This window comes from Rana temporaria, chromosome 2 (genome assembly GCF_905171775.1).
Source record: "Rana temporaria chromosome 2, aRanTem1.1, whole genome shotgun sequence".
NCBI classification, from domain to species: domain Eukaryota; kingdom Metazoa; phylum Chordata; class Amphibia; order Anura; family Ranidae; genus Rana; species Rana temporaria.
This window is the reverse complement of record NC_053490.1, coordinates 80,848,444-80,865,858: the sequence shown is the minus strand read 5'-3', so window position 1 is coordinate 80,865,858 and position 17,415 is coordinate 80,848,444. Positions and strand designations below refer to the sequence as shown.

General features: G+C 41.9%; 1 protein-coding gene across 2 annotated transcripts in view; it reads left to right on the top strand.

The window, feature by feature from the left end:
• The window catches only part of B3GLCT (beta 3-glucosyltransferase), a 604,827-nt gene that overhangs the window by 511,715 nt on the left and 75,697 nt on the right, over positions 1–17,415 (top strand). For both annotated transcript variants that reach the window (XM_040340455.1, XM_040340454.1), the window contains one exon: positions 13,925–14,056. In XM_040340455.1, coding sequence (XP_040196389.1) covers positions 13,925–14,056 — 132 coding nt within the window. The remainder of the gene's footprint in view (positions 1–13,924; positions 14,057–17,415) is intronic.

Here is a 17,415-nt window from a genome sequence, read left to right as displayed (position 1 = left end):
GTCCTTCACCAACTGCTCAATGCAGAGATCAATTGAGGAGGACGAGGCACTAAGAAACTTGAGGATAGTCAAAATATCTGCGCTAGTAATCGCAGAGAAACTAGTAAAGCGTATCCCTTCATACACAGGAGAGCTTTCTGTATAGCAAGAATCAGGTATATTATTTTTTATATCTATAATTTTTTGCTTGAAATATCCTGCTAAATTCTCACACAGTTCCAGAGAAAGTTCCTCCTTAGTGTCTAAGCAGATAGGGTGTGCGAGGCTATTAGCAACTTTAATTCTGCGGCCTTATTTTTTGCCAACTTAATTCTTCCTGTTAAATGTGTTTTTTTGGCTATTTTTATTTCAACTTCATATTTTTTTAGAGCTGCCATATATGCCTCTCTAGTGATGGGATTGGGATCTTGACTCCATCTTTTTTCTAACGCTCTGCAACTCCATTTTAGCGTACGGGTATTCTGATTAAACCAAAGCGGGTTATTTTGTTGGAGATCTCATATTTTGAGTCTGTTTTTTTGGAGCCAGATGATCTAAAGTTTTCGTTATAGCCAAGTTAAATACTTCTATTTTATCCTCAAAACTCGGTATCTTTTTAAATGTCATAATATCTGCGTTCTCCAGACATATTTTGGAAATTCCCTCTACTAAAACCTTAGAATAATTACGTATTAAGAAAGGTTTAGAAACTCTGTTCGGTATGTGAGGAGGTTTTTTGGGTGCTTTACTCACTATTTTAAAACCAATAAAAAAGTGATCGATCCAAACTACCTCCAAGGGGGGTTCAGTCCTGGTTACACAACAATTATGCAATATCCAGTCTAATGTATGCCCCTATGGGTGGGTTTACTTCCTTCCTATGTGTATCCCAGACTATTTGTGTAGTGAAGAAGTTGCTGAGCTTCTATGTTGCTGATGTTGTCAGCCCAAATGTTAAAATCTCCCAAGACTAAAGATTTGGGGAACTGCAACACAAAGTACAACTAATACTTGGAGGATGATAAATGATAGTGAGGCCAACAGTCTCTTCAGGACTTTTCCTCCACCTTAACGCTAAGCTTTCTAACGAAGCATAGTTTTCAGAGCTGTTATAGACCTCAAAATCAAATACCGCTCTGAAAATGAGGGCTATGCCTCCTCCCCTTTTAAATTGGCGGTTACACTTCACTATTTTATATCCACCTGGAACTAGCTCATCCAACCGCGGGGGAGAAGCAGCGGAAAACCACGTCTCCGTCATGGCAAGTAAATCCAGGTTATGTTCAACTATTAGTTCATAAATGGCCACTGCATTTTTTGTAGCTGAGCGGACATTTATGAGACCTGTCTTTAAGATCTCAGGCATTTTTACTGAAACGTCATGGGGTAACCTATTGTCCTTTACTGCTAGGTCAATATATGTGGGTTCAAACCAATGATCACCTTTATTCCCTGTAGAGCTGCGCATAATATTATACTTTGTAATTTTATCCTTAGTGCGATCATTTAAGGATTAACACTTATTTAACTTTTTTAGGTATTCAGAGGAGTAGTATATCGGTAATACAACCAACACTCTATCCTCTGCCATATTAATCTAAGAAAAAATACACACAATGCTACACACAATCGAATAAAACAACCATACAGTGCTTAATAAATGAACCCAAAGCAGGTCTAAACTTGAAATTATCCGATCAGAGATAAAAACTCTCAATCTAAGCATACAGTAGAATCAAAGTGAATTAAGTCCCACTGGTTAAGATCTATTTCTGTTTAAAAGATGCATTAGTTGTCTTGGTTGTCTCTCACCCATCTGCTGTTCACCTATCAGGCAGATTTTAGAGCCAAAGATGTTTAGCTCTTATCATCCAATACTTCAGGGGAGTTCAGCCGTCTCCACCGCTTCAGCCAAGTATTCTTCCTGCTTTCCAGGGGAGACACAGCTGGAGTCTCTCACACCACCACTGCCCCTCAGCCAGGTGTTCCTCTGTACAGGGGGGGGGGCACTACGGGAGCCTCTTACATCCCCGTCACCACTTGGCAGGTGTTTCTCTGTCCAGGTGGGGGGTTGGCTTTAGCCTCGCACACCACCGCCACGCTTTCAGTAGCAGCCTCTCACTCTGCCTCCTTCACCACTGCTCAGCCAGGTGCTTCTCCATCCAGGGGAGGGTCGGCGGCAGCCTCTCACACCACCGTCGCTGAAAAGACTCCCTGGAGACAGGACACTAATCTCTCAGTCCCAAACTAAAGTTATGGAGGGGTTACAGGTCGGGAAGGAGATAGTCAATCCGCGCTCGGAGCTCAACTCAGCGGTGCCGCCTGCGGTGCACCCCCGGTCGGATAGTGACTCAGGAAACACTGAGGCTTCTCAGGCCTCACTAGGCCGCAGTAGGCCACGGACTCCACGGACCCCTCCGAGCGCCAGACAGGCCTCTGGACCATGCCAGGTAGATGTATGGGCAAACAAATGTGGTCCGAAGACTCGGTACCTGTTGGTTGTTTCGGACCTAGTTATTGTTACCAGTCTGCAGCGTTGTCCTTGCCTTGCTGCTCTCAGGGCTGGACTGGTTCTTATAACCAGTGAGAGCTCAACCACAACTTCCGCAGCACACCCGTCATCAACACTTGTAGTGCAAAGTGGATTTGCTTTTAGTAAATAACCCCCATTGTGTACATACTGTAGGCATAAGAGTACTGATCTGTTGAATTTGTTTTCCAAAGATGTTTCACATACCTTTGGAAACCTAGGACGGGCATGGTGGCTGCAAGTGAATTCATATATCTTAATTAGGGATGAGCTTCGAGTTTGAGTCAAACTCATGTTCGACTCGAACATTGCCTGTTCGCCTGTTCGCGGCATATTCGAAAAACCGCGGAACACCCTGTTAAAGTCTATGGGAGAAATCTAAAGTGTTAATTTTAAAGGCTAATATGCAATTTATTGTCCTAAAACGTTTTTGGGGACCTAGTGCCTGTCCCAGGAAACATGTATCAATGCAAAAAAAAGTTTTAAAAACGGCCGTTTTTTTCAGGAGCAGTGAATTTAATAATGCTAAAAGTGAAACAATAAAAGTGTAATATTACTTTAAATTTCGTACCTAGGGGGGGTGTAAAGTCAGCATGTGAAAAAGCGCATGTTTCCCGTACATAGAACTGTCCCTGCACAAAGTGTCATTTCTGAAAGAAAAAAAGGCATTTAAAACCGGCTTTGCGGCTCTAATGAATTGTCGGCTCTGGCAATTCAGAGATGATTCATTCATAAAAAATAAAAATAAAAAAGCTGGTGGTCCCCCCAAATTCCATTAACAGGCCCTTCAGGTCTGATATGGATATTAAGGGGAACCCCGCCGTCAATTTAAAAAAAAATGACGTGGGGTTCCCCCCAAATATCCATACCAGACCCTTCAGGTCTGGTGTGGATTTTAAGGGGAACTCCACCCCAAATGTAAAAAAAAAATGGCGTGGAGTTCACCAAAAAATCCACACCAGACCCTTATCCGAGCACGTTAACCTGGCCGGCCGCAGAAAAGAGGGGGGGATGTCCCCATGTTGATGGGGACAAGGGCCTCATCCCCACAACCCTTGCCCGGTGGTTGTGGGGGTCTGCGGGCGGGGGGCTTATCAGAATCTGGAAGACCCCTTTAACAAAGGGGACCCCCAGATCCTGCCCCCCCCTATGTGAAATGGTAATGGGGTACACTGTACCTCTACCATTTCACAAAGGAAGTGTAAATAGTTAAAAAAAACACACAGACACCGTAGAAAAAAATCCTTTAATAAAAATAAAATAAAAAATACAGCGATGTGAATCCACTCTCGGCCCGGGCCCCGCTTCAACGTTGTCTTCTATCCTGCGACGGATGATCTCTCCAGCGACGAACGGGTGATCAGCGGTCCGGTCCAGCGATGAGAACATCCATCCGTCCAGAGCGCAGCAGGCAAGCTCCACTCTCCGCCGGACACATCCCAGCGGAATGACGCGCTGGAGCTGTGACATTTCTTATATAGGGGAAGCGCCACCCGTCACGTGACCCCGCCCCCTCTGATGCACCCTCGTACGTCACTGGGAAAGCCCGGTCTTTCCGGATCTTTCCCAGTGACGTACGAGGGTGTGTCAGAGGGGGCGAGGTCACGTGACGGGTGGCCGCTTCCCCTATATAAGAAATGTCACAGCTCCAAGACAACGTTGGAGCGGGGCCCGGGCCGAGAGTGGATTCACATCGCTGGATTTTTTTTTTTTTTCATTAATAAAGGATTTTTTTCTACGGTGTCTGTGTGTTTTTTTTAAACTATTTACACTTCCTTTGTGAAATGGTAGAGGTACAGTGTACCCCATTACCAATTCACATAGGGGGGGGCAGGATCTAGGGGTCCCCTTTGTTAAAGGGGTCTTCCAGATTCTGATAAGCCCCCCACCCGCAGACCCCCACAACCACCGGGCAAGGGTTGTGGGGATGAGGCCCTTGTCCCCATCAACATGGGGACATCCTCCCTATGTTGAGGGCATGTGGCCTGGTGCGGTTCAGGAGAGGGGGGACCGCACTCTGTGCCCCCCTCTTTTCTGCGGCCAGCCAGGTTAACATGCTCGGATAAGGGTCTGGTGTGGATTTTTTGGGGAACTCCACGCCATTTTTTTTTAAATTTGGGGTGGAGTTCCCCTTAAAATCCACACCAGACCTGAAGGGTCTGGTATGGATATTTGGGGGGAACCCCACGTCATTTTTTTTTAAATTGACGACGGGGTTCCCCTTAACCACTTGACCACCAGGCCTATTCTGGCACTTCTCTCCTTCATGTGAAAATCACAATTTTTTTGCTAGAAAATTAATCAGAACCCCCAAACATTATATATTTTTTTTTAGCAGACATCCTAGGGAATAAAATGGCAGTCATTGCAATACTTTTTGTCACACCGTATTTGCGCAGCGGTCTTACAAGCGCACTTTTTTTGGATAAAAATCACTTTTTTGAATTAAAAAATAAGACAACAATACATTTTGCCCAATTTTTTTATATATTGTGAAAGATAATGTTACGCCGAGTAAAATGATACCCAACATGTCACGCTTAAAAATTGCGCCCGCTCGTGGCATGGCGTCAAACTTTTACCCTTAAAAATCTCGATAGGCGACGTTTAAAAAATTCTACAGGTTGCATTTTTTGAGTTGCAGAGTAGGTCTAGGGCTAGAATTATTGCTCTCACTCTAACGATCGCGGCGATACCTCACTTGTGTGGTTTGAATACCGTTTTCATATGCGGGCGCTACTCGCGTATGCGTTTGCTTCTGCGCGCGAGCTCGTCGGGATGGGGCGCTTTAAAAAAAAATGTTTTTGTTTTCTTATTTATTTTTATTTATTTTTATAATTTTTTACACTGAAATAAAAAATAAAAAAATGTATCACTTTTATTCCTATTACAAGGAATGTAAACATCCCTTGTAATAGAAAAAAGCATGACAGGTCCTCTTAAATATGAGATCTGGGGTCAAAAAGACCTCAGATCTCATATTTAGACTTAAATGCAAAAAAAATAAAAAAAAATAAAAAATGTCATTTTTTCAAATGACAAAAAAAAAAATGTTTCTTTAAGAGGCTGGGCAGGACTGACGTTTTGACGTCACTTCCGCCCAGCAGAGCTATGAGGACGGGTGAAGGAGATTTCTCCTTCAGTCCCGTCCCCGCTCAGCTGCCGGACACATCCGATCCCCTCCGCCGCTACCGACGGCTCCGGTAAGCGGCGGAGGGAGCGGGAGAGCGGCGGGAGGGGGGGGGGGCCCTCTCCCGCCACCGATAACGGCGATCTCGCGGCGAATCCGCCGCGGAGACCGCCGTTATCGTGTACACCACCGCCCCCTGAAAAGATGAATATCTCGGTTGTGGCAGCAGCTGCTGCCGTTATCGAGATATTCAACTTTAAAAACAGGATGTCTTTTTGACATGGGGCGGTGGTCAAGTGGTTAATATCCATATCAGACCTGAAGGGCCTGTTAATGGAATTTGGGGGGACCCCCAGCTTTTTTATTTGTATTTTTTATGAATGAATCATCTCTGTAATTGCCAGAGCCGACAATTCATTAGAGCCGCAAAGCCGGTTTTAAATGCCTTTTTTTCTTTCAGAAATGACACTTTGTGCAGGGACAGTTCTATGTACGGGAAACATGCGCTTTTTTACATGCTGACTTTACACCCCCCCTAGGTACGAAATTTAAAGTAATATTACACTTTTATTGTTTCACTTTTAGCATTATTAAATTCACTGCTCCTGAAAAAACTGATGTTTTTAAAACTTTTTTTTGCATTGATACATGTTTCCTGGGACAGGACCCAGGTCCCCAAACACTTTTTAGGACAATAACTTGCATATTAGACTTTAAAATTAACACTTTAGATTTCAAATGTTCGAGTCCCATAGACTTTAACGGGGTTCTAAATTTCACACGAACATTTGGTGTGTTCGCAAGTTCTGATGCGAACCGAACAGGGGGGTGTTCGGCTCATCCTTAATCCTCATTAACAGCTCTAAGTTTACTGTTTGTAGATCTTCTTTGATATTAATCTCATGATCCCTTTGATGTGTGACTTTCCTACAGTTGCCAACAGCTGACACTGATACAGCAAAACTCCAAGCACTATTTCATTTTAAGAAATGCATGAATCTTATTCATAAATATGGCATGTATTTTGAGCCCGGCTTTGCTAAACTCTTACCTGCTGAGCTCACATTGTCTCACACTGCACCTTTGGGCCTGGACGCCGCTGTCCACCATCTCAACCATATTATTCGGTTTTGAACCTTTATAACCAGGGTTGGACTGACGCTCAGATGCAACTCCCCTTTCATATTTTGTACTCATGAGATTTTGTTTGAGACCACTCGAATTGAGCTAAAAAGAACCACGACCACACTGCTCCCTATCTGTGACCCCTGATGACGGTTAAACACCAGAAATGCGTTGGGTACCAGGGAAACATCTTTTTAAGAGAGTCTTGTTAGTTATTGTTTTATATGTGCTGTTTTGTATTGTATATGTATATTTGTCATACACATGCACACTTTGGTTTTGATGCATGTTTTTTACATTTGTAATCATGTGCACCATTTTTCATTAAAACATCTTTTACATACATCAATGTTTGGCCTACTAAAGTCCTATTTTAGGGCGAGCAACTTTTTTTTTTAATTTGACTTACAGTAGTATCTGACTCTTGCAATCCGCTGTACAGCTGCTCTCATGCTGTGAGAGTGAAGGGCATCATTAAGAGCCAATCAGGTGTGCTGCATGCAAAAGTGCTGACAGGAAGCAAACTTACAGGATGAGAGAAAGGAGTGAGATGACCTTATCAATATGTAGGTGTTCCTGCAGGTCCTGCACAGAGGATCTTAAAAAAATCTGTTTCTGATCATGTGATCACAATATTAGCCAATCATGGTGATCACAGAGAAAGCGTGTTACGGTAACAAACTTTCCTCCTGCCTACAGTGCCCAAACTCGCAATTAAAATCAGCCTAACTAAAATGCCTTAATTTGAAAGATATGGGACCCATGGATACATTGAATTTTAGAGGAATAATGACTAGTGCTGTATGCTGGACCTGTGGGACAGATGGAGAGGTGAGGCATACCTATTCACACGCTCCGTCTTTTTTCTTTTCTTCCTTTCTTGTTTTCTCTTATGTTTTTTTTTTTTTTTCTTAAATGTATTCATTTGTACATACTAAAGTTTTGTCAAATTTAGTTGAAATTAGACACAGGTTACTCTGTTACAAAGATTATATTTTTACATGGAAATCAGGAATTATGTCACAATAATGAAACAAACCCAAGTATGATCCTGTTCAGGAAACCTTTTGTGTAACAATTGTTTACAATATGTAACATGCAAATGTATGTATAGCATGTCATATTTTGTATGCAAACCTTTGTTTCCAAAAACAATAAATAATTATTGGAAAAGAAAATTAACCTAACTAATGAATGCAATAAAATTATGTTTTCAACCCAGCTACCCAATATAGTGGTCGGATGGGCAGCTCTCACGGTGCTGGAAACCCCCTTAGTCCTCTTCCAAAGTTAGTCCATGTATATATGCAGCTTATAGACGACCTCACAGTGGACTCTTTATTATTATTATTTAGAAAAAATTCCAACAAAGTGGAAACCATTCATTTGAACAATTGATGGTGGTACTGGAGAAATTAATGAACTGTGAAAAGTGATGGAGAGAAATACCAATTGTTTTCAAAAACACTTACAAAGGTTCAGAAAACTTGTAATTTCTGCTCGGAATATGGAGATTTTAGAATATTTAGAAAATGTTATGTTAAAGTGGAACTCTAAACAAACAACAAAATAGGTTCATTATATTATCAAAAGTATCAGGACGCCTGCTTTTACGCTCACATGAACTTTAATGACATCTCATTATCTCATGCCTCATACACATGACCGGCAAAGTAGAGTGTGTCCTGACCCTCCTGCTCGCCCCCTCAAGAGGCTTTCTCCACACCAGGAAGAAAGCCTTGCATTACTGTGTGTAGTTACAGACAGAAGAACAGGAAGTGAGGATTTCTCAGAAGAAATAAGGACATTTAAAAGCAAAATCGAAGGATGAGGTAAGTGAAGGAGGACTGCACTAAGGTAAAGGAAGCTATTTAGGGATTTTTTTTTTTTTTTACCTTTACAACCCCTTTAAGCAGTAAGGGGAGGGTCTGTAACCGGTAAAGTCTTGCAAACTAGACCAATTTGAAGAGGTGACATCTCCCAAATAGTGAAAGGGGATGGGCCGCCCATGCTTCCAACTCCTGTACAACCTTGGCTTTCACCAGGGGATAATTGAGAGTATATAAGGAGGAAGGTTCTCTGCCAATATGTATACCTAAGTAGGTAATATGTTTCTTCACCACTATAAATGGCGATGAACAGATCCAGCCCTGGGACAGTCTTGGATTAAATGCTAAGATTTCACTTTTGCCAAAATTAATACGCAGCCCCGAGCAGATCTGTGAACTTTTAAATTAACTCTTTATTGTCTTCTGTCCCTAATAGGGATGTCCAGATGGTCAGGAGGCATGTCCGATGCTGCCAATGGGTCATTGGTCTACCACCACACAATTTTAAGACAATTGTACCTTTACTGCTTTTGCAAAAACTATGTTGACTATGTTAAGTTGAACTTATACAGTGCCTTGAAAAAGTATTCATACCCCTTCAAATTTTCCACGTTTTGTCATGGATCAACCAATAACGTAAATGTATTTTATTGGAATTTTATGTGATAGTCCAACACAAAATGGAATATAATTGTCAAGTGGAAGGAAAGTGATAAATGGTTCAAGTTTTTTTTACAAATAAATAAATATGTGAAAAGTTTTTATATTCAGCCTCCCGGGGTTAATACTTTGTAGAATCCCCCTTTGCTGCAATAACAGCTGCAAATATTTTTGGCTATGTCTCTACCAGCTTTGCAAATCTAGAGAGTGACATTTTTGTCCATTCTTCTTTGCATACTAGCTCAAGCTCTGTCAGTAAGGGTGGAGAGCGTCTATGAACAGCAATTTTCAAGTTTTGCCACAGATTCTCAAATGGATTTAGGTCTGGACTTTAACTGGGCCATTCTAACACATAAATATGCTTTGAACTAAACCATTCCATTGCGGCTCTGGCTGTATGTTTAGGGTCGTTGTCCTGCCAGAAGGTGAATCTCTGCCCTAGTTTCAAGTCTTTTTCAGACTCTAAGGACCCTTTCACACTGGGGCGGGAGGTGCGGTGGCGGTATAGCGGCGCTATACCGTTGAAATTGCCACAGGATTTGGCCACTAGCGGTGCAGTATTAAAGGGTTAATACCGCGGTTTCCCATTGTTTTAAATGGGAAGGAGTGGTGAAAGAGCGGTATGCACATCGCTCCTCTCACCGCTCCAAAGATGCTGCTTGCAGGAGATTTTTTTCTCTCCCACCAGCGCATCACCTCAGTGTGAAAGCCCTCGGGCTTTCACATTGAGAATGCTGAGCAGGAGTTTTTCAGGCGGTATTTAGGCGCTATTTTTAGCGCTAAACCACCTGAAAAACTCCTCAGTGTGAAAGGGGCCTTATGGGTTTTCTTGTAAGATTGCCTTATATTTGGCTCCATCCACCTTCCCATCAACTCTGAACAATTTCCCTGTCCCTGCAGAAGAAAAGCATCCCTACAACATGAATTCTTATGTTTGTCTTTCAACAATCTTCCATAAAGGCCAGATTTGTGGAGTGCATGACTAATGGTTGTCCTGTAGACAGATTCTCCCACCTGAGTTGTGGATCTGTGCAGCTCCTCAAGAGTTACCTTGGGCCTCTTGGCTGCTTCTCTGATTAATGCTCTCCTTGTCCGGCCTGTCCGTTTAGGTGGACTGCCATGTCTTGGCAGGTTTGCAGTTGTGCCATACTATTCCATTTTCAGATGATGGATTGAACAGTGCTCCATGACATGTTCAAAGCTTGGGATATTTTTATTTTCCTAACCCAGCTTTAAACTTATCCACAACATTATCTCTGACTTGTCTGGTGTGTTCCATGGTCTTTATGATGCGGTTTGTTCACTAAGGTTCTCTAACAAACGTCTGAGGGCTTCACAGAATAGCTGTATTTATACAGAGAATAAATGACACACAGGTGAACTCTGTTTACTAATTAGATGACTTCTGAAGGCAATTGGGACTGAATACAAATGCACGTCTCACTTTTCAGATATTTATTTTTCAACATTTTTGAAAACCATTTATAATTTTCCTCTGACGTGACAATTATGTGCCACTTTGTTTTGGTCTATCAAATAAAACCCCAGTATAGTACATTTACATTTTTGGTTGTAAGGTGACAAAATGTGGAAAAGTTCAAGGGGTATGAATACTTTTTCAAGGCACTGTATGTACTTATTGTGAAGATTTTGCATCACTTTTTCTCCTGTTGAAAACATTACGAGGACAATAAATTAGAAAACGAGTTTCTAATCCTTTCATGTTGTATCCTAATCTGGTCTTTTGTCACCAGACCATTCATTTCAACAAAAATCTCTCAAGAGATCACCTGTGAAAGCTTCCCTTATGTAGACATCCAAAAGCCTTGAGACTGCTGCAGGGGGGCACTATCTGGATGTGATGTCAACTGCCCTAGCTGACTAAGCTGTCATTTACATGACTCCCCAGTCCAAAGTATCCCCCTTTGCATAAATTATTATAAAGGGAGGTTGGGGGGATGCTGGGTCAATACAGACAGTAATCAGACACTCTCCGAAGAGGAGAGGAATATGACCTGCAAGGGAAGGGAGGGCAATGTGCTAAAGAATTGACTCTCCTGGAGTGATTACATTTTCTAGCAAGTTCAGAGACACTGCAAGTGAATAAAATGTATTTATGGAAAGGAACACACTGCAAGTATTCATTTAAAATACTTGATTTTCCTGTGCTTTTACCAGCATTTTTTTTAAGACAGGGTCTCTTTGAGTGCTACAAATCCCTTTTAAATCCGCCTTACCTAACTGTGCCTGTATAAAATCTAAACGTTTGGTGTCACAGCGAAATAGTGAATGACAGCTCAGCCTGTCACATCTAACTGTCTCTTTAGGCTTTTCTGCTAGTTCTGCCATGTTCACTACAAAATTAGTGGTGCATTTTAATTTTCTAATTTGTTTTGAAGGGATGACATCCGTAGCCTGTTTTTAATTTATAAGGGACATAAGCTTGAAATTAAAATATTCAGAATGCCTTTCTCTAGTATTGTGGTTTCTTATTAATTATCTTCACCATATCTGTAATTTATATTTTGAAGTTAAAAGTTAATACAGCTATGTAAACAGATATATCAACAAAATGTTTTACGTCTTCATTTTTGGAGTCTTTAGTTTATATTCTAAATGTACCATCTTCAGTGGCTGCAATATTTTTCTCTGTAATTATCTTGGTTCTTGTTGACATTTTGACCTGTACTTCTCTTTCATTGTAACAATTGTTTGTGTCTTGATTAATGAGCTACTTTAGCAAGAACTTATGGCATGGGGATGAGTATAATTATGGTTATTTATCCTGGTCATCTTAACAAGAAATGGCTGCTGTCAGCTTACCATCCTACATTTTATTCTCTGAAAAGACCTAGCATTTTTTATAATTTGATACTGTTTGAGTACAATTCCATTCTGTATTCAAAAATAGTCCTAATAATTTGCCGCCTTCATCTTAAAGTGGGCCTATACTTAAATGTAAAGGGTTGGCTGTCTAACAAGATTTATAAGTACATGTTTAATGTGACCAAGCACATCAGTAAAACAGTACATTTCTTTTAGGCTATTCTTGATTTTGACAGTGTCTAGTAATCTACAATCTCCTAGCCCGATAGGAACATCCGCTGACACCCGATCTCGCCCAGTGCCGCAATCCTCTGATTCCGCAGATGGATGAAAACCCTATTTTTCCATCCGTCTGCGGACCGGATCGGGTGAACATGGACCGTGTTCATCTGATCCCCTCATAGAGGAGAGCGGGGACCACCCTGTCATCTGCCGGCTCAGCGGGGATCAACGGAGCGATGCCTGCTGAGCAAGCGGAGGTTCACGGGGCGGATCATCACTGATCCGCCGCGTGTGAAAGAGCCCTTAGTGTCTCGCAGTCTATTGATCTTCATGCTCTCAGGTACATACCTGCCTGCACAAGGAATGGGCAGACAGCTATGTTGAGAGTCTGCAGGAGCCTGAGATCTGCTGATTGCGGATGCAATGCTCTGCAGGCTCCTTAAAGTGGTTGTATAGTCATTTGTTTAACTTTTACCTACAGGTAAGCCTATAATAAGGCTTACCTGTAGGTATGAAGAATATCTCCTAAACCTGTACGGTTTAGGAGATATTCCCCTCGCAATGCGCCGCTGATTGCAGCGGCGCATGCGCAGTGGGGATGCACGGCTAAAGGGCCGGCAGCCGCCGGACCTTGCCGGAATGAAATCTCCTGCGCACATGCGCAGGAGTGATGACATCGCCGCTCCAGCCAATCACAGCGCTGGAGCGGTGATACCTGGAAGACGCGCCAGGCAAGATGACATCTCGCTCGGCGTGGACCAGGTAAGTTCTCTACACCTCGTTTTAAGGAAAGTATTTCATAATGAGCTAATATGCGGTGCATACTAGCTCATTATGGCTTTTGCCTTACAGGTGTAAAAAAAAAAAAAAAACGGGTATACAACCGCTTTAAGAAAAAAAAAATGCTTTTTTATTTATTCACCTGCAAAATAAATTGGATTTATTATTATGTTTATTTTTTTATAAGGTGAACTTATGCTTTAAAAATTATTCCTGACAGTGGGGCTGTGACTGTGCTGCAAGGTTTAGCTGCTTGTTTAGTCTTGGGAAAAGGAGAAGCAATTTAATGTACCTGATCCTTTGCTCCCCTGGCAGATTGCTCTCCTACATGTTCAGGCCATGTACTGTTCCTCTGTGTCATAACATCTAATGCAGGGCTCTGGACACATTGGTCTTGATGATGTCATGACCTTGGGCTGTTTGAGCTTAGGGGAGAAGACACCGCAAGGAAAGGTCAAGCAGTACAGAGGATCGGATAATAAGTAACTTTACTTAAACAAGTCCTCTATACCTAAATTAGCAATTTACCCTTGCAGTGCGGTCACAACTCCACTTCAAGAGATAATTTTTACATTTCCCAAAGTTGGGTCTTAAGGCTATCGACAACCACCATCATATAGATCGTGAGGCACCCAGGTGCTGAAGAGAAATGCTAGGGTAAAATTAGTTTTAGTCTTTTAGCAGGTAGGTTGTGTCCCTTGAGTTTAAATTTTTTTTTGACTGGCATGTACCTTTTACATGCATTTATACTTTTTACATGAAAACTTTATTTAACTGGTTTACAAAGTAGCATTTTACAATAGAGATGTTTCACTTCAAATATTGTGTCTTCTTCTTCCATAGATTGCCTTATACATATGGCAGAAAGTTGATGGCCAGGAACTTACATCTGTTCCAGAGTTTTGCACAAAAAATCCTACTTCCCCCAAAGCAGTGGGATGTGCCACTGCATTCGTCAATACGCTACCTCTCTGTGTAAGTACAAATTAATTTGTTTTTCTTCTAAAGCTACTGGAGAATAAAACAATCTGTGTTATCCTTAGCAGTTAATCCATTTTTTTTTGTAACATACACTAGTAAAATGTCAGTTGATATTGTACTGGTTACCTGCAAAAGACTTCCAATTTCCTGGCATGTTTAATTTTTTTTCCCATGCATTGTGGGAATGTATCCAAGTTTTTTGGAATTCGGACAGTTTTCATCTGTGATCAAATGGCAGCAACCCAAGAAGACTAACTAGTTAATCTGATTCAAATTTTTTTTTTTTTTTTTTTTTATCCCTGGGATGATATTAATGTTTTTTATCGGCTTATTAGCTCGTAAATTGTTTCCTAAAATATGACAAACTTTCACGCTTCATTTCTGCCTATTGGCAACAACTTATTTTGGATTAGTAACTAATTTTAAAAGAGAAGGTATGGGCCTTTTTACAGAATTATACTTGCCTAGCTGGATGCGGGTTTGGACCTCGCCGTCCCTAAAACTGAGAACCGAGCGATCAAACACTGATGATCGCTCGGGTTCTCAGGGCTTCCTGAGCAAAGAGCTGGAGACTGTCAGTCACCGCTGTCTGCTCTGCACCCCCTTCTCACTGGAGGGGGCAGGAGCAGCTAGATCAGCCTCTAAGTGACTCGCTGGGAGGCTGAACCGGGTAGCAGTCCAGGCATGTGAGCAGATCTAGACTTCATTGGCGCAATATTGCCGGAGCCTGGATCTGCTCTCTGTGACATTAGCCGACAGCGGAGTGCAGAGCTAACTGTGCACTCCTGTGATCCACAGGAGAAGTACAGCCAAATGAGCGTTGGCTGTACTTCTCCTTTAAGACTTGTAGTGGCCTGGTTTTAATACCAGGTATGAGCTAATTATGTTTGTGTGGGTTTACTTCAGAAGCTTTGTTTTCTATACAAATCCTAAAAAACAATTATAAATTGTGTTTAGTTTGTAGACGTTATTATAAATTGGGATATAAATCAGGCAGATTGTTAGCTTATGTATTTAAACAAAAGCAATTGGCTTCTTTTATATCCATGATTAAAATTCTGAGGGACGCACTTATGTACGTTTCTAAGGACATAGCAGAAGGTAATAAGAACTTTTTCAAAAATGATACAATGTCAGGAAAGAATCCAGTAAAAATATAATTCATAACGCTCTGTGGATAAATACAGGCTTATCTACTGAAACTCAGTGAATGCAATGCCATTTGTTTGAAAAGGATTTTGCTGAGGCGGCACTCTCCTGCATTTTATCCTAGATGGCAACAGACAAGCGTCGAGGACCAGATTTGGCTTCCTTTTTTTTTTTTCTTTTTTTTTTTATAAGAAATTTAAATACTGTTAGCTGGATTCAGGTAGGGCGGCGTATTTTTGAGCCGGCGTAGCGTATCGTATTTACGCTACGCTGCCGTAAGTCAGAGTGAAAAAAAAACAAAACACAGGCCATTTATTTTTTATTCAGTAGGCCCTATTGTGAGTTTTTTGTACTGTATATGTGACGTTGTTAGGCAATATCCAATCATTATGTCATTTATTTTCAATACTTTAGTCTATGACCTAATGCACCTTGGGCAGGGCCAGATTAAGAACATCATGGGTCTGGTGCTGAGGATTTTAGTGGGCCTTTTATAAATAATACATAAATATACAAACAATTTTTTGTTATAATAAATACAATTAAAGAGAGAGAGCTTGGATGAGAAAGAGAGAGAGAGAGAGGGGTAAGGGAGGGGAGGATGAGAGAGAAAGGGGGGGATGAGAGAAAGAGGATGCACATGAGCATGCATGGGAATGACATCAACGCAGCCCAGCCAAGGCAAGTGACCGAAGGCACAGAGCCCAGAAGAAAGACCGGGGTGAAGATGGAAGCGCCTGGGACCCGCCGGACTGATCACAGTGCAGCACTGGAGGGCTCAGTCTGACAATTTAAGTGTACCCTAATGTGCTAATATGCTGTGCATTCTTGTACATTGTGGCATAACCTACCTCAGGGCCTCTAAAAAGTAGTAATGTTAGTGAAGTTTACTACCGCTTTATTATCACAAGAGCCTCTCATGGGGCCCCTTTCTGACCCGGTGCCCTTGGGCAGTGCCTAAGTGCATAGTTGCCAACATTTCAAAAATATTTTTAAGGGACACTTTTTTTTACAAGTGCTATATTTAGAGTAGCTGAGATCCCCTATGTTCCTCTATATATCACAGTCATAATCACAAAATTAAATAAGTACTAATAATGGGCATAAAAAAATATGAGGACTGAGATTTCCTTTAGTTGAACTAACAAAAGTGTGCCCATTCTAGAGCTGGTAACATTGAGGATATTCAGTAGAATTTTAAAGAACTGTTTTTTGGGTAAGAGGCATAGGAGAGGAGTATGGATGGTATAACACTGGGAATTATGTGCAGTGATGGAGAGGAATGTGGAGGGTCTAACAGTGGGCACTATGTACAGGAGAGAAGTGTGGATGGTATGACAGTGGGCAGTATGTACAGAAGAGGAGTGTGGAGGGTATGATGGGGGAGCGGTATATACAGGAGAGGAATGTGGAGAGAAAGATAGTTGGCAGTATGTAGAGTGTGAAGGGTAAGGTTGGGTTACAGTATGTACAGGAGAGGAGTGTGCAGGGTATTACAGTGAGCAGTATGTACAGGAGAGGAGTGTGGGGGTATCACAGTGGGCAGTATGCACAGGAGAGGAGTGTGGAGGGTATGATAGTGGGCAGTATGCACAGGAGAGGAGTGTGGAGGGTATGATAGTGGGCAGTATGCACAGGAGAGGAGTGTGGAGGGTATGATAGTGGGCAGTATGCACAGAAGACTAGTGTGGAGGGAATGACAGCCAGCACTATGTACAATAGAAGAGTTTATGAATGTGGGCAGTATGTACAGGAGAGGAGTGTAGATGGTATGATACTGAGCAGTATGTACATTAAATGAGTGTGGAGGGTAAGACAGTGAGCAGTATGTACAGGAGAATAGTGTGGAGGATATGACAATAGTATGTACAATAGTATGTACAGGAGAGGAATGTGGAGGGTATGAGAGCAAGCAGTATGTACAGGAGAGGAGTGTGGATGGTATGATACTGAGCAGTATGTACAGGAGATGAGTGTGGAGGGTAAGACAGTGAGCAGTATGTACAGAAGAAGAGTGGGGAGGATGACAGTGGGCAGTATGTACAGGAGAGGAATGTGGAGGATATGAGAACAAGCAGTATGTACAGGAGAGGAGTGTGGATGGTATGATACTGAGCAGTATGTACAGGAGATGAGCTACGCCAACGTAAAATATAGAGGCAAGGCCAGTATTCACAAAGCACTTGCTCCGTAATTTACTTTGG